The following is a 23,870-nucleotide window of genomic DNA, read 5'->3' on the forward strand; positions in this document are numbered from 1 at the left end:
TTGGTTTTTTTTAGTCTCTATTTTATTTATTTCCATCTAATCTTTATTATTTGCTTCCTTTTCACTAACTTTGGGCTTTGTTTATTCTTCTTTTTCTAGTTCCTTTAGGTGTGAGGTTAGATTGTTCATTTAGATTTTTCTTGTTTTTGGAAGAAGGTCTATATCACTATAAACTTCCCTGTTAGAACTACTGTTGCTGTGTCCCAAAGATTTTGGACCATTTCATTTTCATTTGTCTCCATGTATTTTTTTTATTTCCTCTTTGATTTATTTATTGACTCATTGGTGGTTTAGTGGCATGTTGTTTAGCCTCCATGTGTTTGTGTTTCTTCCAGTTCTTTTCATGTAATGGATTTCTAGTTTCATACCATTGTAATTAGAAAAGATACTTGATACGATTTCAGTCTTCTTAAATTTATTAAGATTTGTTTTCTGGCCTAAAGTGTAATCTGTCCTGGAGGATGTTTTCATATACACTTAAAAAGAATGTGTATCCTGCCATTTTTGGATAGAATGTTCTAAATGTATCAGTTAGGCCCATCTGATCTAATGTATCATTCACAGCCATTGTTTCCGTATTGATTTTCTGTCTGAATGATTTATCCATTGATGGAAGTGTGATGTTAAAGTCCGCTACTCTTCAGTTTCTTTCTTTATGTCTGTTAATATTTGTTTCATATATTTAGGTGCTCCTGTGTTGGATACATCAATATTTATAATTATTATATCCTCTTATTGGATTGATCCCTTTATCACCATGTAATGCCCTTCTTTGTGTCTTGCTGCAGTCTTTGTTTTGAAGTCAGACAGTCATTTTAATTATTAAAAGAAATTGAGTAAATACACTTTCCAAGGTTTTCATTCAAGAAGGGATTTATATTCCTGATACCTTGAAATAGTGTCACAGGGTCAGGAACTGTATTCTGGAGAAACCACTTACTAGTCACTGTGTGACTTTAGGAAAGTTAATTCTCTGTGTCTTGAGCTTCTTATCTATGAAATAGGACTAATAATTCCTTACTTTCTAGGGCAATTATGGGTATGAAAAATGATGTTTAGGAAGCACTTTGCCGAGTGATTGGTGTGTAACAGATGCTCCATAAATGACAGTTGCTATGTTTGTTTTTAGTATATAGGAAAAGATGTAAGATTAAATCTTAGTCTCCTATCCTGTCTTCAGTGAATTTATTGTTATTTATAAAACAAATTTGTTGACAATAATTTCCATCTTATTTGATTTAAATTTTTTCTACTTTGAAGGACTATTGAGTGGCCAGACTTCCCCAACAAATACCAAACTGGAGAAATTGGATTCTCAGCAGGTGTTACAGCTCTGCCTTCGATATCAGGACCACCTTCATCAGTGTGCAGAGGCCGTTGCCTTTGATCAGAATGCTTTGGTTAAACGAATCAAAGAGGTAACGTACTGTGGGAAAATAACATCACCAGCTCACGATTCTCATTTCCTCTGACTACCAGGTCCTTTTCTACTGAGCAGTAGAGCCGATGATCCAAGCTTTATGGGAAGTAGCCATTTTCTTAGTTTTTTTTTTTTTTTTTTTTTTACATTTTATTTTATTTATTTATTTGTGAGAGAGAGAGGGAGAGAGAGAGAGAAAGTCAGCAAGGGGCAGAGAGAGAGAATCCCAGGAGAGGCAGAGGGAGAGAGAGAGAGAAGCGGGACTCACCTCAAGCAGGGCTCATGTTCACCCAAAGCAGGGCTCAAGCTCGCCCAAAGTGGGACTCGAACTCACAAACCATGAGATAGGACCTGAGCCAAAGTCAGATGCTTAACGACTGAACCCCTCAGGCACCCATCTTAGTCTTGACATTTGTCCTCTGTCTTTCCTAGCAGTAAAATGTGTTGGTGAAAAGGAGTAGTCTATGCAGCTGGACTAATCTGGAATTTGAATCCTGATTCACCACTTATTTGCTTGGATAAGTTACTTAACTCGTTCTGGTCTCGGTTTTCTCATCTGAAAAATGGGGTAATAGTAACAATGGGGGGACAGTAACACTGTCCCAAGTGTTGAGTGATGATTAAATTGCTTAGTAAGTGTTAGCTATTGTTAGTGTGTGTAAAGTCCTGATATACTAATCTGCTGTAGCTAACATTATATCTTTGAATGGACTTTCGCTGTTTCCTATATAATTTACATTTTGTTTTCCAACAGGGTATCAGTTGTTTGAGAGCAGGAGCCTTGATATCTCTTTCAATTATTTTTTCACTGTATTAGCATGTGAAAAGCTAGGTGATTTTTATTGGCTGAATGGAAACAATTATGCCTACTTAATGCACAAGGTTTTTGTGAGGGAAAGAGCAAGAGAACTCATGTGAAAGTACTTAGAAACCTAAAGTGCATGGTACAAATGTTTAGTAATTATTAATAATAGTAGGTACTTCTGTGAAGCACTTAAATATATCATTGGCTGGGCTGCTGCATGGCACAGCTCTGTGAGCACTAAGGCATAGTACATACACTTTCCAAAGTTTTCAGTAAAGAAGGGATTGAGATTCCTAATACCACAAAGTAGTATCATATAAAGAAAAGGTCAGGAGCTCTGTCCTGGAGAAACCACTTATGTTAATGGCACCTCCTGGAGTTGTTTAAATAGTCCTGGTCATTGGCTCAGGCATGAAAAGAAGATGGACATGAGGAAACACACAAGTAAAGGGTTGAGAATCGTTGCAAATTCATTAACAATTAGTAATAGATGTAGTACATCCTTGAGATTACACAGTTGTCACTAATTATATTGATAGATTTAAATTTGCCAACGCCTCCAATGCTTTACTACTTACCTTTCATAAAAAGTATACATATATGCTTCTCTCGTGGATTAAGTACTTTCATTTGGAACACAATTCCAAATTGTCATTTCATATTGGTCATTTCATATTGGTTCATATTGGTTGGCATTGTTGTAGCTTTTCAAATATTATAAGCTTATTTTACTGTAGTATGATCTACAGAGATTTCAATCTCAAACATGATTATGTATTAGACTCTCTTGAGTTGTTTGTTTGTTTGTTTGTTTTAATACTGAGTTCTCTCCTGCCAGTAGGTCTAGGATGTGGTCTGTGAATCATTACTTTAATACACTTACCAAATGACACTGAATACATTCTCCATTATGTGAGATTTGGGAATCACTGGTCTCACGCATGATTTTCCAAAATAAATTCTACCAAACTAGTTCCATGTGAAGAAGGTCAACCTTCTTGCATATTCCATCACCACCCTTGGAAAGTCATGATGCATATGATTTTATTAAAAGCTCTTAGGAATTGGGGCACCTGGCTGGTTCAGTCGGAGGAGTGTGCGACTCTTGATCTTGGGGTTGTGAGTTTGAGCCCCACATTAGGTATAGAGAGAGATTACTTAAAAATAAAATCTTAAGGGGCACCTGAGTGGCTCAGTCAGTTAAGTGTCTGACTTCGTCTCAGGTCACGATCTCACGGTTCATGAGTCTGAGCCCCACATCGGGCTCTCTGCTGTCAGTACAGAGCCCACTTTGGATCTTCTGTTCCCCTCTCTCTCTGTCCCTCCCCAGCTTGCACTCTCTGTCTCTCTTAAAATAAATATATAAATATAAAAATTTTTAAATAAAATCTTGAGGCGCACCTGGGTGGCTTAGTCGGTTAAACGTCTGACTTTAGCTCATGTCATGATCTCAGGGCCGGTGAGTTTGGGCCCTGCATTGGGCTCTGTGCTGACAGCTTGGAGCCCAGAGCCTGCTTCAAATTCTGTGTCTCCCTCTCTCTCTCCCCCTTCTCCACTCATGCTATCTCTCTCTCTCTCTCTCTCTCTCAAAAATAAATCAACATTAAAAAAATAAAATCTAAAAAATAAATTTCTTAGGAATCTTATAGTAAAGAAAGCCAGTGCTTTTCAAACTTACTTTTTTTTATGTTATTTTTGAGAGAGAAGGACACAGAGCACAAGCATAGGAGGGGCAGAGAGAGAAGACGACATGGAATCCAAAGCAGGCTCCAGGTTCTGAGCTGTCAGCACAGAGCCCATCGTGGGGCTCCAACTCACGAACCACAAGACCATGACCTGAGTCGACGTCAGTGCTTAACCAACTGAGCCATTCAGGTGCCCCTTTTCAAACTTATTTGACCTCAGAACCTTTATCTTAGGTAACATCATATAGAAGTAGTGTTTTTAGAACATTTTTTGGGAAATGCTTTTGCAGACACCTTACCATTTTTGACTTCTGTGCTAGAAATTAACCATGATGTTAACTCTTAGGAGATTTTAGAACCATTATTTTGTAATGCTTCTCATTTTCTTATTGGAAGGTCCTCTAATCCATTTCTGTTGTTTTATTTATTTTTTATTTTTTTTTTTAATGTTCATTTATTTTTGAGACAGAGAGAGACACAGCATGAGAGGGTCAGAGAGAGGGAGACACAGAATCCGAAGCAGGCTCCAGGCTCTGAGCTGTCAGCACAGAGCCAGATGCTGAGCTCAAACTCAGGAACCATGAGAGATCATGACCTGAGCTGAAGTCAAACGCCCAACCGACTGAGCCACCCAGGCGCCCTCTACAGGCATCAATTTGTGAAAGCTCCTCGCTCCATATCCCCACTCACACTCCCTGCCACCTCTCCAGTTGATCTATTTGGCAGTAAATCTCAGGCATTTAATTTCATTCACAAATATTTAAGTATGTATCTTTAAAGGTAAAGGACTCTTTTGAAAACTTTCCAAAATTTGAATTAATTTTAGATTTAGACAAAAGTCACAAAAGTAATTTGGGGAGGTCCTGAATATCCCTCACACAGCTTCCTCTAAAGTGAGCATTTTACAGAACCTTAGTACAATGATCAAAATGAGGAAATTAACATCAGTACCACCCTATTAACTAAACAGAGACCTTACTTGAATTTTATCAGTTTTTTCCACTAAGAACCCTTTTCCAGAACACAGCCGTAATGCTGTTGGCATACCTGAAATAATAATACCTTAATTTATTCAGTGTAGCTGAACTACCTTTAAGAAATAACTGATGTAAAAAAAAAAAAAGAAAGAAAGAAAGAAATAACTGATGTATATAGGTCTCACTCTGAACCAGTTAGATAAAAATCTTTGAAGGGTGGTGAGTGGGGGAAAGGAGGAAGCTGGGCATTGGTATTTATGAAAGTGCTCTAGATGATTCTACCATGTAACCAGGGTTGAGAACCAGTGTTCTGGAGCATTCATTTAAAGCAAACTGACTTAAAAAAACAAAAACAAAAACAAAAAAACTGAGTTTAAAATTGTTTGAGGAACTTTGGGATTCACTTTGAGTAGTCAGTAGTTACCCAGGTTTGTTACAGAACAGGGAACAGTACTCAGTACCGAGCAGCGGTACCTCGGTAGTTCTCTGAAGGTGAAGGTGAGCACTGTTTTAGGGTTTTCATTGGTGACTTGGCATCTTTGTTGGTAAATGCTAACAAAGTCCTAGAACATACACATCCAGCTGTGCTCACTTCTAACCTCAGGGTTGAAATTAGTCACTTCCAAATGAATAAAGCAGAGGATGTAGTTTTGATATAACACTAAGTCTCTAATATTATTCCAGATGTTTCCTGGAAATTTGGTTGCAAGTGTGAGGAAGTAACATAATGCTGTATGTGTTGAAAAGTAAGGAACTTAATAACCTTGGAGAATATGTATTAGTGGAAGTGTAGAACCTGGATCAACCAGAGACTCATAAAGTTACAGCGCCTGCACTTACTTAAGTTTGGATCAAAGGGAAACACAGCTATAACTGTTTTCTGATTCTGATAAAAGAAAATCAAGGAGTTAGCTAAGCTTTCCTGTTCCTAACTTTGGATGATGCTCTTGAGTGACAAGTTTGTGTTTCACAGATTCATGTGCATGAGAGAGGAGTAGAAGATAGGGGTAGTCTTCCTTCATGAGACCCTGGGTAACACACACTGACTGCTGGTTTCCTTAGTGGCTACTGGGTGACCCCTCTGACAACCAGCACTGCTGAGCAACTATTGCAGACCTACTTAGTGTGAGGTTTTGTAGGGGTTACAAAAAAGTGGACACAGTGCCTGCCTGCTGAGAGCTTAGTCGAAGCGAGGGAACAAAGATACACAGGACAGTAATGTGAAAGATGAGGCACTGTTGATGGAGAGTGCTCAGTTGTGGTCCCTAGGTGAAGTTCTGGAAGAATTAAAGGTCAGGATATCCTGGAGCCAGTGAGATTTAAGCTAGCTCTTCAAGGGAATCCAAAGGTTTGGGGAATGAATGGAGAGAAGTCGGGGAGCATTGCTGGCTACAGGAACAGCTTGGCAGTCTTAGAAGAAAATTAACTTTGGGGCTTCTGGGGACAGTGAAGAAATTAAACTTGTTCAGATCTCTTCTCTGCATTAAAACCCATAGAACATTGGGGATCAGAGGACCTTAAAGACCTTCTGGTCCAGCACCCTCATTATTCTGATTCAGAAATTGAAGCCTCGTAGAGAGGGTAAGCAATTTATTTATCCAGGGTCACAGAGTGAGATAGTGGCCAAAATAATGGAGTTGAAAGTGAATAGAGATCAAAAGAGGGCTTGGTGTTTGTTTTGGTTTGGTTTGGTTTGGTTTTGCAGGTGGTATCCTTGAACATGTTTACAGGTTGATGGGGAAGAGACAGAAGAGAAGAGATTAATGGGGAAGGGTAGAAAGGGTCTTAGAGCAGGGTCCCCAAGGCAGCAAGAGAGGGTGGGATTTACAGACCTGGGCATCTGTTTTGAGAGAACAGGGAGAACTTGGACAAGTTTATAAAAAGAAGGATACTTGGCATAGATCAGCCACACCCGAGGAGCCTGTATGTTCTCCCTGAAGAAGAGGGGAGGTTATTCATTGAAAGTGACCAATGAGCAGTAGTACAATTGTGGATGCTGGGAGTCATGGAGGGCTCAGCTGAGGTGGGATAACGTGTACCTTCTATTTGTGGGTGCTTCCGCATAACGGTTCTGAGTGCAGACTCGAGAGCCTTATTGCCTGGGTTCAAATCCTGACACTGTTTCTGACTATCTGTGTGACCTTGAACAAGTAATTCTTTGGAGCCTCAGTTTCTTCCTCTGTTAAATGGAGTAAGGATAGAATCTACCTCAGATAGGTTTTGGTGAGGGTTGAATGAATTACTTTCCATGAGGTACCTGGGACCATGTCTGCCATATGGTAAACACTATAGTGATAGCTCTTATTATTGTTTTTAATATAAATCATGACTAGAGAGAAAAGCCTAACCCTAATGCCATGAATTGGCCTAATGTAGTTTCTTGAGACCAATGGCAGGCTAAATATTGGCTCATTTTAAGGTTTACTCCCAACAGCCCAAGTAGGAACAAGATCTAAGTAGAGGCAAGACGTAATTTTTAGCGCACTCTGGTTTCCCTCAAGCCCTGCACGATTTCTGTCAGGCTACAGATGTGGGATATGTGTGATTTTTGTAATTAATTGTTCACCCTGCTTTGTGACTGACAAACTGGTGCTTGGGAACCTGGACCGTGAGAAATGTGAAACTGGATGGCAGCAAATGATTAGTCCTTGACTCCTAGGCTACAGATACATCACTTTTGTCATTTCAGTGATTTTTCTGCGATAGCTCGTTATTTCTACTTGAGGTTCAAGTTGGCAGGCAGACACTTGCAGTTTTAGGTCACATCAGCCATTGAAATTTGGGTTAACTGAAAAGTGCAAGGAACATACATCTTCCTAACGTGGGTGCTTTCCCCAGGGATAGGGGATTTAAGAGAGGAGGGCAGGTGGCAAATTCACAGTCCCAGGAAGACCCAGTTGAGACATTTGGAGCAGCTCTTGTCACTGACCTGGATCATGTTTCTGCCTCACTGTAGTTGCTGTCAATGGGTAAGTATGTTCATAGATTGGAACGCTCTGTTAACTAAGATAAAACCACTGGCTTTATTTTGTTGCAGTTACTGTGTGCTGGCTTGAAGACCTTGAGACCAAATGCATAGTATGATTCTGGTAGTCGGCGTTTTTCATTCTTAGATGTGTCGATAAGCATGCTGTTTTAGCATAAACCAATATGAAGCATTGAATGGAGTTTCAGATGAACAGATAAGAAAGAGTTTTAGTTCTGAGAGAGCCATGTGGTTACATGGGATTATAAATAGACCCCAAAGTCTCTCTAATGCAGCCCTTTCATTGCACAAATAAAGAAAACGAAGTCCTTGAGTTCTTGTGGGACTTGCCCAAGAGTTTTCTTCTAGTTAAAATGGCTAAGATATGATAGATCATCAGCCCTCTTTTCCACTTTACCATACTACTTCTATTCTACTTCTTTGGAGTAATTCATTTTGATTTGAGGTGTCCCTTTTTCATGCACGAGGCTCTCAACTGGTGTTTGAAGGAGTGAGTTACCAGTCATGGGCTTCACACAGAGCTGGGCAGGGGTTTCTTTCGGGCAACAGTACTGGAACGTTTAAGACCTAGCTAGAGCTAGAGCCATTTTCCAAGTATTTGACCTGACTTCCTGTACCATGTTTCCTCCATAGGGCTGGGGGAGAGATGGTCAAGGTTAAATGAGTTGCTTACAGTGTTGCAGAGAATCAGTGTCTGAACTGGCACTAGCATTCATTGTGAGCTCCTTCAGTTAAAAACCTGGTTCAAGTGGACCATTGGCCCCGTGAGGCTGTTACTTCTTTACCACCTTGAACTGAGACTCCTTTACATTTTAGCCGTGTTACATTTCTGTTGCTTTTAAACATACCCTCGCATTGTTTTTGTTGTTGTTGTTGTTTGCTTGACCTCAAATTATAAAATGGGTTTAAAACTACAAATTTGGGGGTACCTGGGTGGTTCAGTCGGTTAAACATCTGACTCTTGATTTCGGCTCAGGTCATGATCCCACGGTTCGTGACTTTGAGCCCTGTGTGGGCTCTGCGCTGACAGCCTGGAGCCTACTTGGAATTCTCTGTCTCCCTCTCTCTCTTTGCCCCTCCACTTGCATATATTTTCTCTCTCTCTCTGTCTCTCTCTCCCCCGCCTCACTCCTACTCCCTCTCTCTCCTTCCCACTCCCTCTCTCTCCTTCCCACTCCCTCTCTCTCCTTCCCACTCCCTCTCTCTCCTTCCCACTCCCTCTCTCTCCTTCCCACTCCCTCTCTCTCCTTCCCACTCCCTCTCTCTCCTTCCCACTCCCTCTCTCTCCTTCCCACTCCCTCTCTCTCCTTCCCACTCCCTCTCTCTCCTTCCCACTCCCTCTCTCTCCCATCTCTCCCCCGCCTCACTCCTACTCCCTCTCTCCTTCCCACTCCCTCTCTCCCTCCTCCCTCCCCCCCCCCCCCCCCCCCCGCAAATAAATAAACATTAAAAAAAACCTACAAATTTTGACAAGGTCATTGAGATGTTAGGCTTTCTTTTTGCTAATATTTGAAAGAAAGTTTTAGGTTCCCTTTCTATCTTACAAGTTACTCTGGTGTAAATTTCAGGTTGAGACCTTACAATATAATTATAGTTCTCCCCCATTCTTGTCCTTTGGGCAACCTTTCTTTTTGGTAAGAAATACAACTGGTCCCTTGGGTGGCAGGAAATGCAGATGGGGGATTGAGCTTATTCTGGTTTGTCTGGTTATAAGGTATGCATACAATACTTCCTTGGGCCTGGCCCCACACTTCCTTTACACCAGCACTGTCCTGCCAGAAGGCTGAAATCCTGGAAAAGGGCCCAACCTAGTTTATTACTTGCCTTTGGAAATGTAGGCTTGTATTTTTTGGCGAAGCATGAGCAAAACTCAGTTATTTGACTGCTCCAAGATTTAACTCCATTCTAATTCTGGATACTGACATATGAGCATGTGTGAACAGCAGCCCTGTCCCCCCCCCCCCCCCCACCTAGTTTGCTTGCCCTAGACATGCCCCTAGACAGATGGAGCTGCCAGCTTTTCTCGTCCTGGCCACATGTGCCAGGTACTAGAGCCCCCGACCCTCATCCTCCCATAGGTCATTTCCAGTCTGCCAGAGTAGGCAATGTTAGAGGCCTCTTTCACTGCCTCTCTTGTGAGGAATGCAGGAGTAATTGCAATCTGTGAGCTAGAGAATAAGCAGCATTAAGGGCACATGAGTTATAGAACTGGAAGCAGGGCTGGGAAAAGCTATTCCCTGTCCTATTTCTCTTTCCACGAAGAAAAACAGAATTTTAGCAAATTTGCATGTTGCTGCATGCTTGGAACAATGCCTGGTGCATAGTTAACATTTAATAAATGTTTGTTAAATGAAGAACTTAATGTATTCTTCATTTATTTCCCTATCTTTATCCTAGTGATGGAGAAGCTTCTTTATTCTATTAGGGAAAATAAAGGTTTGGGAGTTGTATTACAGTAGGCTAGACTGCACCTATAAATAGACTAAGAAACGTGTAATGGCTCAAATGCAACAGAAGTTTATTTCTTGCTCGTGTTCAGGGCGGATGTTTCTGGATGTTAGCAAGTGACTCTCCTCCCTTGACTTCAGGGATTCAGGCTCCTCTCATCTGTGTCTCTGCCCTACCCAAAGACCACATCCTGGTAGCACCTGGTTGGCAAAAGAGGAAAGAGAATGGAATAGCACAGATAGGAGACTCTGTGGACCAAACCATAAGTGTCACACATCACTTTGGCTAGAACTCAATCACATGGCCCCAGCTAACTCCAAAGGAGGCTGGGAAATGTAGTCCATATGCATGCCCAGGGCTGTATTCAGTTTTGAGCTACACTTTGAATATCTGTATCATCTTTCAGCTTATATTCCTAAAATGCATCTGTAGCCCAACATTGAGATTCCGAAGGGCACATTTCGTGATAAATTTCACTTGACTTAAGTCCATCAATGAAAGGCAAGTGATACTATGAAAACACTTAAGCTTTTAACATTAAGTGAAAAAACCAGAACATGGCATTATACTATCAATACGATTTCAACTATGTTAAATATCCTTTAAGAAAAAAGATTTGAAGGAAACATGACAATTAACTGTGGTTACCCTTTAATGATGAGATGATTGGTGGTATTTGTTTTTAGCCTGCTTCATTCTGTTTTCTGTATTTTGCAAATGTCCATCTCGAACATGCATTTTCCCCCCCAGCTTGGAATACCTGTTCTTTTTTTCTCACAATATGTTAGCCTTATTAGGGTTCAGTCTCCCTGGCTGTAGAATTTTGACTCACCGAGATAAGAATATGCCTTTCGGAACTTTGTATGCATATGCCTTTACATGTCTACTTAATTTCTGAACTCATTCAGCTCTGTGCCAGGCTCTGTTCAAAGTGGGAGGCTGTATCTAGGTTGAGGATATATCGCTGAACAAAACAGACCTTACATATCTGGAGAAACAGACAATAAACAAGGTAAAATAAAATATATAGCATGTAAGATAAGTGCTAAGAATGAAAATACAAAGCAAGGAACGGGATTTGAAATATCAGTGAGATGGAAATTATAGATGGGGTGGGCCAGAAAAGCCTTTCTATGAAGGAATTTGTAATATAAAGATCTGGCTAGTACAGAGTGAGCCAGGAGACTTTTCCTTAACACTCTGTCGATACCTACGATTTATCCAATTTTTTGACCAATGACAATAACAATATGCCAGATTCTTTTCCTTATTAACAGTCTGCTCATTGTCATCCTTATCTGGATGTTCTGAACTGCAGACTTCTTTGCTCTCTCTGTTGTTAGTTGGGAGAACACTTGCAGATCCATACTCCTTTAAAAAAATCTCACTAGATCTTTCAGATCTCAAGAATTCCCAAAGGATTTTTTTCTGGTGTGTTCCTAGAACTTGAGGCAACAGTTAACTTGTTTCTGTCAAAATACAGTTGACAAACTGTATTTTAATATCGTAAACCTTTAGAGGCCATCCTGGCCTCAGTCCGCAGTTCATCCTACACCTGAGTAGAGGGCTTACTACTTGTCAAGGATCACATCAAACCATTACTAGAAATCGCTCAGGCAGAAAGTTAAGGTGACAGCCTGTAGGCCTAGAGCAAGTGGGATAATGGACGTGAAGGAAGTCTGCAGGACTACAGGCAGCTGTGTCCATGAAAGGATTATTTTAGGGAGTAAAAGACATTTATCTCAAATGCGGCAAGACCAAGGAGGGAAGTGATGCTATTCTGTAGAAGTATGAGTATTAGTGGCACAATGACAGCATAGCCTAGTAATGGTTTCTTCCTAATCCTAAGGCACCTCAGCCGTTCTCTCTTCATTCTAGCCAAAACCTGGAGTCTTTCAGTAAACAGCCGCTCATCTGTCTTTCCAGCTTGTAGTGGTCATGGCTGTTCTCCCAAGTCCACGAAATTCAGACTGCTCCCTGGTCTCTACTCCTGCTCCATGTCTCCTCTGGTCTTCCCTCCTGCTAGAATGTGCTCCCCGTCTCTGCCTGGCGGATCCTTTAGACCTGTCAGTATATGCCAACAACCTGTATGTAATGCATTCCTGGTTTCCTGTGGTCAGGAAGGATCTCCTGCCTCATGTCTGCCCCCACTCCCCCCCCACCGTGCTCAGAAGTGTTTGCCAGATGAATGTGTGCATTAAGTTGAGTTGTCACCTCAGCCTCTGCACAGGTGATGATCTCGGCCTCCGGTCTCCGGATCAGGCCCTCACGTGTGCGGCGAGGTCATCCAGCATGGTGCTTAGGACTGCACACTGTGGTGTCCGCTGAGATATGACACTTTGTGATGTTAGTATTCTCGCATCCTTTCTTCAGGCACAGGGTAGAGAATTTCGACTGTAAAACATTGACCTCCACACCACCACTAAGGTCGGTTCTCCACTCTGAATCAAAAGAGGGATTGTGTTCATGCACAATTGGGTGCAGAAATGAGGGAATTATGGAGCACACGGTCCAATTGTTTTAGTCCTCTTAGCTCAGGTTTTTAAACTATTGAATCTGTCACCCAGGTCATACAGACTTTTATTCCCCTTTAGTCCTGGACGTTGGGAAGGGGAGTCCAGGCTAGTGACGCGGCCCCCAGACTCTCTTCACCAGCCAGCCGCCCCATCTACCTGCACAGCTTCTCCAGATTCTCCCTTAGCACCTCATAGTGACAAGAGTCACAGTGATACAGCTGTCGTTTTCTACTTGTGTACCACGCGCTGGGCCTGGGATAGGCATTTTACATGCACTGTCGTCTGTGTCTGACAGAAGAAGAAACTGAGGTTGGAAGGCCTGAAAGGTAAACCGTTCGGCGCTCCCCAGTTGTGGGGTGGCGGGGCTGGGACTCAGACCCACACCCGGGACGCCCGAGCCCGTGCTTTCCTGCTTCTTTCCCTTCAGTTCTTTATCCCAAGGCCTTCTACGTCCCGCCTCCTCTCGTCGCTTGTGTGCGATGCTCACACGCTTTCCTGGACCCAGTGTTTCTTTACAATATTCCCTTCATAGTTTCAGGATCCACTTTTAGATTTCAGAAGCAGTTCTGATAGGATGCAGCCACACTTAAAAAAATAACCCTGAAGACCCCACATTTCCTCTGCCTTCACCGAGGCTAACTTTCCACGCTCTCCACCCATCATTTTTGAGAAAAGGGCCTTTAAACCAGTCCGGTGGGGATGAGGAGTGATGAAGGTGGACAGGGAGAGAGAGGTATAGTCAGGGAGGCCAGAGAGTAGACTCTCTGGAACAGAGACTGCCCAAGGAGGCAGAGATTATAGGCGTGTGTGTGCCCTGAACTACTGTCTTGCAGAGAGTGCGGGGAAGGCTCTCCCAAGGGGGAGGGAGGAGTGGGAGTTTTGCCCAGAACTTTTCTTTTTGCCCAGATCTTTTTTCTTCACTTGCTGCCTTTCAGAGGCACTCCCTAGCCCTTCTCTGGGGCATGGGGAGGAAGGGGGTCATCTGCCCAACGGCCACATATTTAGCTTGGGGAACTGCTTAAAGGTTCTGAGAGCTCTTGCCTACCTTCCCGCCTAAACATAACACAGAGGGTAAGAAGGCACGTGGGGAAGTTGGGCAAGTCAGAAATAACTACTGGAACAAAGTGATGCCATTCAAATTCCTGAGGTCCTGATGCGTCTTAACTCTCCTGAAGACCCAAATAAAATGTGTTTCTTTAAGGAGACATTTAGATACTTTGTTTGAAAAAAGGAAACAGGGTCACTTCAAAATGTCCATTACGTGGTAATCGATGCCATTCAGCCTGTGGTATACTTAAGAAAACATCGGTGACAGTCTGCCCATTGTTTGTTCCTTTCGCAACAGGAAATGGCAGACTAACAAGGACCGGGGAAGGTTTATGTAATTCCAGAAGGAAGTAGAAACTGCGCACGCTTTGGCCTGATATCCTCCTAATTGCAGATGTAGACCCACCTGAGCAGGTTCCTATTCCTAATGGATTTGGAGATGTTTGATTTGACTCTGACATTCATTAGCAGCAGATTTGGGGGTTTCTTATGGACCGAAAAACTCGCAGGTCACAGTTTTCACACAGTTTAGTTCGTTTTTGACAAGGTAGAGCTAACTGTGGAGAAGGAAATGTCACTGGCCAGCCTTCGTTCCTTGGGACCGTTGATGGTGACCGGGAGATCTGGAGCCCAGCCCTGGTTCTGGTGGTACCAGCCGCATGGGACTGCTCAAGCCCTGTGCAGTAGTCTCCATCTGTAAAGCCAGGGAGTGGGACTGATCTCCCAGGACCCTTGCAGCTGGAACATTCTGTGTTAAAGCCCCCTTGGTGAGGTCAGAGATTGTGAAATGCTGGTACAAGTGAAACGTCAGAGTCCAAAGTGTACAAACAGACTTTGCCAGTGAAAATGTCATTACAGCTTATCTGCTGACAAAGTTCATTCCTTTTGGTCTCCTCTCAGTTTTTGTTTTGTAAATATCCATGCTATATCTGGTAATTTGTTATTTTGGCTCTTAAAAAAAAATCATGGTGGTTAAATTAGAAACAAAAGTGTTCTTTCACTCCGCTTGAAAACTGTCAAAAGTTGCCATTTAAATGCATCTGTTAAGGATTTCAAAAAAAAGTATTGAACACGTTCAACATGGCATGTATTTAATTGAAATGACGTTCAAATTAATTAGCTCTGTCGAAAAGATGGGCAAAGATTAGGTGGAAGAGCGTGGGTTTAAAGTCTAGCTTCACTGCTAGTTCTGGCCCTGTGACCCCAGGCACATTTTGTGATCTGAGTCCCCAGTTCCACACCTCTAAGTAGGAGAGTGACATTTTCCCCATGGGACTTTTGTGAGGAACAAAGATAATGTGCGTAGTATGTAGTGCAATGCCCAACATTTAATAGATCCTCAAGGGGTGGTGGTTGTCACTGTTATACATTATTTTACTACATTAATTAAAACAACCAGGGCATCACGGAATATTGTATACTGTGTTCTACCTCCCTACTCATCCTCATATGCACATAGATTACCAAAAGAAATAGTCCCACTACTGTGGATTTCAGTTTTGGTTTTTGGTAGATCCTGTAGACAGAGACTTTCCAGAGAGGAGTTCCCCTTCTTGTCTGATTTACAGATCAAAGGTATGGTATGAGAATAAATGGCAAAAGTTTACTTTTATAAGCTGTAAACTATTACAAACTACTGTCTTCGGAAATAGGATCACTTTGGGGTGCCTGGGTGGCTCAGTCAGTTAAGCATCCGACTTCGGCTCAGGTCATGATCTCACGGTTTGTGGGTTCGAGCCCCGCGTCGGGCTCTGTGCTGACAGCTCAGAGCCTGGAGCGTACTTCAGATTCTGTGTCTCCCCCTGTCTCTGCCCCTCCCCTGCTCACGCTCTGTGTCTCCCTGTCTCTCAATAATAACTAAACTTAAAAAAAAAAAAAATAGGATCACTTCAAAGGGTCCAATTTGTGGTAATTGTTGCCACTGATGTAATTAATGAAAACATCTTCCCATCGTGTGTCCATTGTGCAAGAGACAGGCATCCTAGAGAAGATTGCCACAGAGAACTCCCAAATCCTCTGTGGGAATGGTGATCTGAAGGAGGTTCAGAAACCCAGAAAACACAGAGTTGACCCGGAAAGGTTTTTGTCACACCCCAGCATACCCGTAACCTTCATAATCTGTCCGAATCTCCAGTAGGGGTCAAATGGTGGTGAACATGTGGTAGGGATAGAAGGTGGAGGGTCAGCCAGAACATGCCAGACTTTGGTGGAAGGGGCACTTGACTCTCTGAAGTGGAGACAGTCAGTCATGTGAGTTAAAGACAAAGTCAGGTGGTAACTGATGTGTGAAAGCCAGAGCAACTAAGCCCAACCACAAGGTTCTGAGAGCAGAACAATTTTTTTTTTTTTTTTTTTGAGAGAGAGTGGGAGAGAAGGGTAGTGGGACAGAGAGAAAGAGTCTTAAGCAGACTGCACACTCAGCACAGAGCCTGATGCAGGGCTCAGTCCCACAACCCTGGGATCATGACCTGAGCTGAAATCAAGAATCAGACACTCAACTGACTGAGCCACCCAAGTGCCCCAAAAAGAACAATCTTTTTTTTTTTTTATTTTTTTAATGTTTATTTCTGAGAGAGAGAGAGAGAGAGAGAGAGAGAGAGAGAGAGAGAGAGAGAGCGTGCGCGAGCAGGGGAGGGGCAGAGAGAGAGGGGGAGACACAGAATCTGAAGCAGGCTCCAGGCTCTAAGCTGTCAGCACAGAACCCAACACGGGGCTTGAACCCACGGACCATGAGATCATGAACTGAGCCTAAGTCGGACACTTAGCTGACTGAGCCACCCAGGCACCCCCCAAGAAGAACAATCTTAAGAAGAAGGTACCTCTGGTCTTGGTGGGAATGCAAACTGGTACAGCCACTCTGGAAAACAGTATGGAGGTTGCTCAAAAAGCTAAAAATAGAGCTGTCCTATGATCTAGCAACCACACTGCTAGGTATTTACCCAAAGAATATAAAAATACTAATTCAAAGAGATACATACACCCCAATGTTTATAGCAGCATTATCTACAATAGCCAAATTGTGAAAAATAGCCCAACTGTCCATAGACTGATGAATGGATAAAGAAGATGAGGGGTGTGTGTGTGTGTGTACGTACGTACGTACGTGTATAATGGAATATTACTTGGCCACAAAATAGAATGAAATCTTGCCATTTGCAACAACATGGATGGAACTGGAGAGTATTATGCTAAGCGAAATAAGTCAGAGAAAGACAAACACCATATGATTTCACTCATATGTAGAATTTAAGAAACAAAAATGAGCATGGGGGAAAAAAGGCAAACCAAGAAACAGACTCTCACTGTAGAAGAAACTGATGATTACAGGAGGGGAGGTGGGTGGGAGCATGGTTGAAATAGGCGATGGGGATTAAGGAGTGCACTTGTGATGAGCACTGGGTGTTGCATGAGAGTGTTGAATCACTATATTGTACACCTGAAACTAATATTACACTGTATGTTAACTAGCTGGAATTTAAGTAAAAATGTGAAAAAAAGAAGGTGCCTCCAGTCAGGAGTGAGATGAAGAATGCGGTCATTATGGGGTCAGTTAAAAAGAAAAAAAAAAGTAAATAAATGCAAACATAAAAGAACTGAAAAAAAAAAAAAAGAACAAGCAAGGAACTTTTCATGAAATTGGTGAGAACTCGATTTAGAGGTACCTCTCACTCTGACAGTGTACCGTTCAGTGGTTTTTAGTATATTCACAAAGTTATTCCTCTAAAACCACTAATTTCCAGAATATTTTCATCACCATAAAAAGAAACCCTGTGTAAGTTAGCAGTCGCTCCCCATCCCCCATTCTCCGATTTCCAGGCAACCCCTAATCTACTTTGTCTTTATGACTCACCTCTTCTGGGCATTTCACATACACAGAATCATATAACATGTGGCCTTTTGTGCCTGGCTTCTTTCACTTAGCATCATGTTTTCAAGGCTCATCTCTGTTGTAGCTTAGCTCAGTATTGCATGCCTTTTTATGGCCAATAATATTTTAGTGTAAGGATGTACATTTCGTTTATCCATTCATCCATTGATGGACAGTTGGGTTGTTTCTGCTTCTCGGCTACTTTATGAATAATGTTGCCATGAACACTTGTGTACAAGTTTTTGCGTGCACCTACGTTTTAGTTCTCTTGAGTATAATACCTAGGAGTGAAATTGCTGGATTATGTGGCGCTTCTGTATCTAACTTTGGGGGAAACTGCCAAACTGGTTTTGAAGCAGTGCACCATTTTCTGTTCCCAGTAGCAGTGCACAAGGATTTTAGTTTTTCCACCTCCTCACTATTGCCTGCCTATTGAGTAGAAAGTGGTATCTGTTTGTGGTTTTCGATTTTCAGCTCTCTAGTGATGAATGATGTTGAACATCTTTTCATGTACTTATTGGCCATTTGTACATCTTCTTTGGAGAAATGAATTGGCAGCAGCAGATTTTGCCCTTGGAACAGTACTAGTTTATATAGCTATGCTAATGCTCTCTCATCAGGAGAATTGGTAGTTCTGACATTTAGAAACGTGAAAGTGTGGGCCTTTATGTAAAAACACGGAAGCAGTTGCAAAGAAGGATGTCTGTCCAAAGGAAGAACAAAGCCAGGGCTGGATGTGGAATGTGAGAAGAAGGGCAGACAGCCCTTGCTTATGGCCTCAGCCCTTCATGGCCTCTGCCTCCCACCGCCCTCCCCCCCATTCCTAAATTGACCTCCTTGGGAAACAGGAACTTAAATGTAGAATGGGTGCAAAGAAAGTGAACTATTTATTAAGACCAAATAAAAATTGACCTTGAGGCTTAAGTTAACTGAGAGACAGACATTATGACATTAAAAGCTGAACATTACTTTTAAAGTAATGTAACTTTTTTAAAGTAACTTTTTCTTAAATGTAATCTTATCTGAGTTCTTTTTTTTTTTTAATTTTTTTATTTCAACATTTATTTTATTTTTGGGACAGAGAGAGACAGAGCATGAACGGGGGAGGGGCAGAGAGAGAGAGGGAGACACAGAATCAGAAACAGGCTCCAGGCTCCGAGCCATCAGCCCAGAGCCCGACACGGGGCTTGAACTCACGGACCACGAGATCGTGACCTGGCTGAAGTCAGACGCTTAACTGACTGCGCCACCCAGGCGCCCCTCTTATCTGAGTTCTTAAGCAGACCTTTTAACATTTTTTTGAAACTTAAGTAAGGGATAGGAAAAGCAAGAGTCTATTGATCATATAAACTTGAATTTTTTTTAACTGTGGTACACAATTTACCTACTCATTTTTCTTTTCACCTGTGAAAAAGTTAGTTTTAAGCTACTTTTGACCATCTTGTACATATCTACAATTAAGGTTTTAGAATTTAGCAAGTGTACAGGATCGTTGTGAAGCTTATTGTATTATATAGCGTTCTAACTTAAAACTATAGACCTTTGTAGTATGTACTTCGAAAAGATCACCTTTACTTTGAAAAGGAAGTTACATCGAGCATTTAGATATCTTCCATAGGATGACCCGCCTGTGCCAAACCAGCATCAAAGCTTATTTTGTCAGAAAAAAAAAAAAATGTTTTAAAGACTTTATTTTTAAGTAATCTCCACACCCAGTATTGGGCTCGAACCCACAACGCAAGAGTCTGACGCTCTACCAACTGAGCCGTCCAGGCACCCCTATCAGGAAATTATCTGTAACAACATTTTTGAAGCTATGGACTCCTGTTGGAGAAGGTGTCATTTATCAGAGCTCTTCTGCTTGCTTTCAAAATTTTTTTTTGAAAAAATATATATGCAGGCATGTACACCTGTATATTTTTAATTTACCATGTTGGGTGGCACCAAAGAGTGGTAGGAGTTACTCATTCTCACGGCTGAACATATAAATCAAAAGCACATGGAAGGGCTTGTAGGTAAATAATGATTTTAGCCGTTATGGAGTATGAAGTGTTTCTGTCGGGAAACTGAGATGAGGAATGTGACTCTGTTGTAAGACTTTCAGTAGCAAAAGTTTGGAACAAAAATGACACATGTCAGCGAAAAACACAATGGTAAATTATCTGGGTGACTGTGTAAGCCTTGAGGATAGTTAGTGTAACAGAGATGAGCCATACAATAAACTCTCCCACCTTTACAACAAAGATATATTGTGTCTATTTGGATACCTCAAAATGTCATTTTTTTCCTGCCCCGATTTACTAAATTTACCTCGTTTTCCATTCGTCATGTAAAAGGGGTCTCTAGACGTAGTTTGTATTTCAGTTCACATATATGTTACAATTTGTGGCACTCTTGTTTTTCTCGGGGCTCTTACACGCATTTTGTACATGTGACCTCATGACTCCTCACATCAGCCTTCTGAAATTGGGACTATCATTATGCCCAGTCTAAAGGTGAAGAAGCTGAGGCTCAAGGAGGTTAAGTGACTGGTTCAGAGTCACAAAGGTAGAGCCTGTGACTCTGGATCTCAGGGTGGTGAGTTCAAGCCCCATGGTGGGCAGGGAGCTTACTTTAAAAAAACGTCACGAAGATAACGAATCACATGCGGAACCAAGATTTTGACCCAGTTCTGACACCACTGTGTTTATCTCTATGCTATATATAGTTGGTTGTAAATCGGGAATGATTACTCAGCCTCACATTAATTTTTTTTTTTTTTTTATGTGTTGCTTCCATCGAAGGCCGCTCCTCACAGAGTGACTCAGTCACTCACTTTGAGCTTAGGAATGCCTTCAGATGTCCACTTAGGTCAATTGCAGTATCTGAACGGTCACTTCATACCTGAGGTAAAAGCTCTGGCTAAACCTTAGGAAGGGAACTACTGAGAATTTAAGCCAGTGGGTCTGAAAGCAACTGAGACCTGTTTTGCCACCCTAACTCAGTCAAGACAGGCGCTTCCGTGAAACAGGTCTCCCTGAGGTTAGCTGTGCAGCCTCACGAATAGCCACTTCTCACTTGACAGCAGTAACTATGTAGACAAGGGGTGGGGTTTAGGATAATCTTGGTCATGAGCCATAAGCCTCCAGAGTTCTCAGAGTGATTTCAGAACTGACTAGAGTGTTTTTCCTTCCACGCTACGTCAGAGCTTTGCAAGGGAGTTCTTCTGTTGAGACAACTGTTTGGTTAACATCTAGCTACTCCTCTTTCTCCTTTTTGGTTTTTCTTTCTTTCTTTTCTTTTTTCTTTTTTAAGATTTTTAAGTAATCTCTGTACCCAGTGTGGGGCTCAAACTCACTACCCCGGATCAAGAGTCACATGCTGTACCAGCTGAACCAGCAAGGCACCCCCTTTCTTTCCCCTGATCTGATCCCACTTCCAGATGATCTCCTGGAGGATTCTTCCCTGGCCCCTTCTCCCTTACCTTTCTTTTTAATAAATTCAGTTGATGTTCAGCTGATCAGTTGGAGGCTTACTTTCCTGGAAGAGGTCTTAATTCTCCTTTTGAAGATGTTAAAAGCTGATTCTTTTTTTCCCCTTAGAAATTCAGTCAGTGTTTTAGTGAGACAGAAGCCCCAGGGTAATATTCTTGGAAGGATCCCATATTTGGATTTTTTCTTAATATTACATTGTAGGAGTTCTTTATATACTCTAGATAGGTCTATTATCAGATATGTGTAGTGTAAATATTTTCTCTTAGTCTCTGGCTTGCTTTTTCATTTTCTTAGTGGTGTCTTTCTAAGAAAATTTTAACTTTTGATGAAGATTAGTTTAACCTTTTTTTTTTCCTTTTATGATTAGTGCTTTTTGGACCTATCAAAGAAACCTTTGCTTACCCCAAGACAGCAAAGGCTTTTCTCCTCTTTTATTTATTCATTTTTTATTTATGTTTATTTACCTTTGAGAGAAAGAGAGACAGAGGCGTGAGCAGGTGAGGGGCAGAGAGAGAGGGAGACGCAGAATCCGAGCAGGCTCCAGCCTCTGAGCTGTCAGCACAGAGAGCCCAATGCAGGGCTTGAACTCATAGACTGCAAAATCATGACCTGAGCTGAAGTTGGACGTTTAACTGAATGAGCCACCCAGGTGCCCCTCTCCTGTTTTCTTTGTAGAAGTTTTATAGATTTAGCTACTATGTTTTAGGTCTGTGATCTATTTCATGTTAACTTTTGTGTATGGGGTAAAGTGTAGCGGTCCAGATTTAGTTTTCTTCCATGTAGATATCAAGTTGTTCTAGGACAAATTATTGAAAAACTTTACTTTCCCCACTGAATTACCTTGGAAACTGTTAAAACAAAAAATCAGTCAACCACATATGTTTAGATCTATTTCTGTATTCCTTGTTCAGTTTCATTGCTCTGTCTCTATGCTAATATCACACCATCCTGATTATTGTAGCTTTATACTAAGTCTTGCAATCAAGTACTGTAAGTCTTCAAACTTAGGGTTTTTTTTTTCCAAAAATCTTTTGGCCATTTTGTATACTTAGAATCAGCTTATCAAATCCCTACCAAAAAAAATCCCTTCTAGAATTTTGATTCAGATTGCAATTGATTCTATAGATCAATTTGGCAGGAACTGACATCTTAATGATCTTGAACCTTCCAATCCATGAACATGGTATACTTGTCTATTTTTTGAGATTTCTTTAATTTTTCACAGCAGAGTTTTGTATTATCAGTGTACAGGTCTTGTAGATATTTTGTTGAATTTTTCCTTGTGTAATTGTTGCTGCTGCAATTGTAAATACTGTTTTTAAATTTTATTGTCCAGTTGTTCATTGCAGGTATACAGAAATACAATCGATTTTTGTATATTGGCCATGTATCTTGCAACCATGCTAAACTCACTTGTTGGTTTTATAAGTTTTTGGTAGATTCCTTAAGATTTTTCTAAGTACACTATCAGGTCATCTAAAGATTAAGACTCTTTAGGTATTCCCATGCCTTTTATTTCCTTTTATTGACTTATTGCACTGGCTAAGACTGTTCAGTGTTGAGTAGAAGTGATGAGGGTGGACATCCTTGCCTTCTTCCTGATTGTAGAGAGAAAAGTATCCTTTACCACTGTGATGTTAACTGTAGGTTTTTCATAGATGCCCTTTATCAGGTTGAGAAAGTTTCCTTCTGTTTCAAGTTAGTGAAACTTTTCATAATTGAATTTGTCAAATGCGTTTTCTGCATTTACTGACATGTCATATAGTTTTTAACCTTTCTTCTGTTGAAATGGTAAATTACTTTGCTTTCAGATGCTGAAAAAGCTTATATCCTTGAGATAAACTTCACTTGGTTATGATGTGTTATCCTTTTTATATATTTCTGGGTTTGATTTGCTAATATTTGGGATGTTTCTGGCAGTGGACTGACCAGATGGGCAGATAATCCAAATAAGGTATTTGGAACAAGGTTGAGCATATTGTACAGATAACTAATGCCTTAGTAAAGCCTGCAGTTATGCCCACAAATAATTTCACTTTCTTTTTTCACCTGTCCTTTGAAATGTACCACCATCAGAGACAGTCCATGCATGTGTAGGGCAGCATTTCAGGTATGAATGTAAGAGTAAACAGTGAGTCCCTTGAGGGTAGGGAGCTCACCTCATTCATTTCTGTCAGTATAAGTTAAGTTAAATTCGTGTTACAGAGATCCAAAATTACCGTGAGTGACACAGAATGGACATTTCTTCTTTCCCAGGCCTGGGACTGTTCTCATCCACACAGTCCTCACAGGGCGAAACTTCTAAGTCACTGCTCTACCAACCCTAGGACGTGACCTTACTTATTCTCATGGTCTAAGGCGGCTGCATCTGCATTCCAGCAGGAGCAGAGTGAAGGAAAGGCTAAAGAGGGAGGAGCAAAGAGTACGTGCCAGCTAAGTTTTAAGGAAGATACCCAGAAGCTGCCATAAGAGGCTTCCACACATACATACCACTGACTAGAACTCAGTCATGGGTCACAGCAAGGCATGGGTTTTGAGGCAAGAGCTGTGGAAAATAAACAGCCATTCTCTGTTTATTGGAGACTCGAGTAGGTTTTTTTTTTTTTTTGTTTTTTTTTTTTTTACTGAAATGGATTTTCTGGAAT

The 23,870-nt window shown here is 41.4% G+C and overlaps 1 protein-coding gene across 3 annotated transcripts in view; it reads left to right on the plus strand.

Moving 5' to 3' along the window:
• BORCS5 (BLOC-1 related complex subunit 5) overlaps window positions 1-23,870 on the plus strand; it is a 97,647-nt gene that overhangs the window by 70,518 nt on the left and 3,259 nt on the right. For all 3 annotated transcript variants that reach the window (XM_011283772.3, XM_003988424.4, XM_019834528.3), the window contains exon 3: window positions 1,261-1,418. In XM_011283772.3, coding sequence (XP_011282074.1) covers window positions 1,261-1,418 — 158 coding nt within the window. The remainder of the gene's footprint in view (window positions 1-1,260; window positions 1,419-23,870) is intronic.

Source organism: Felis catus, chromosome B4 (genome assembly GCF_018350175.1).
Source record: "Felis catus isolate Fca126 chromosome B4, F.catus_Fca126_mat1.0, whole genome shotgun sequence".
Taxonomy (NCBI): domain Eukaryota; kingdom Metazoa; phylum Chordata; class Mammalia; order Carnivora; family Felidae; genus Felis; species Felis catus.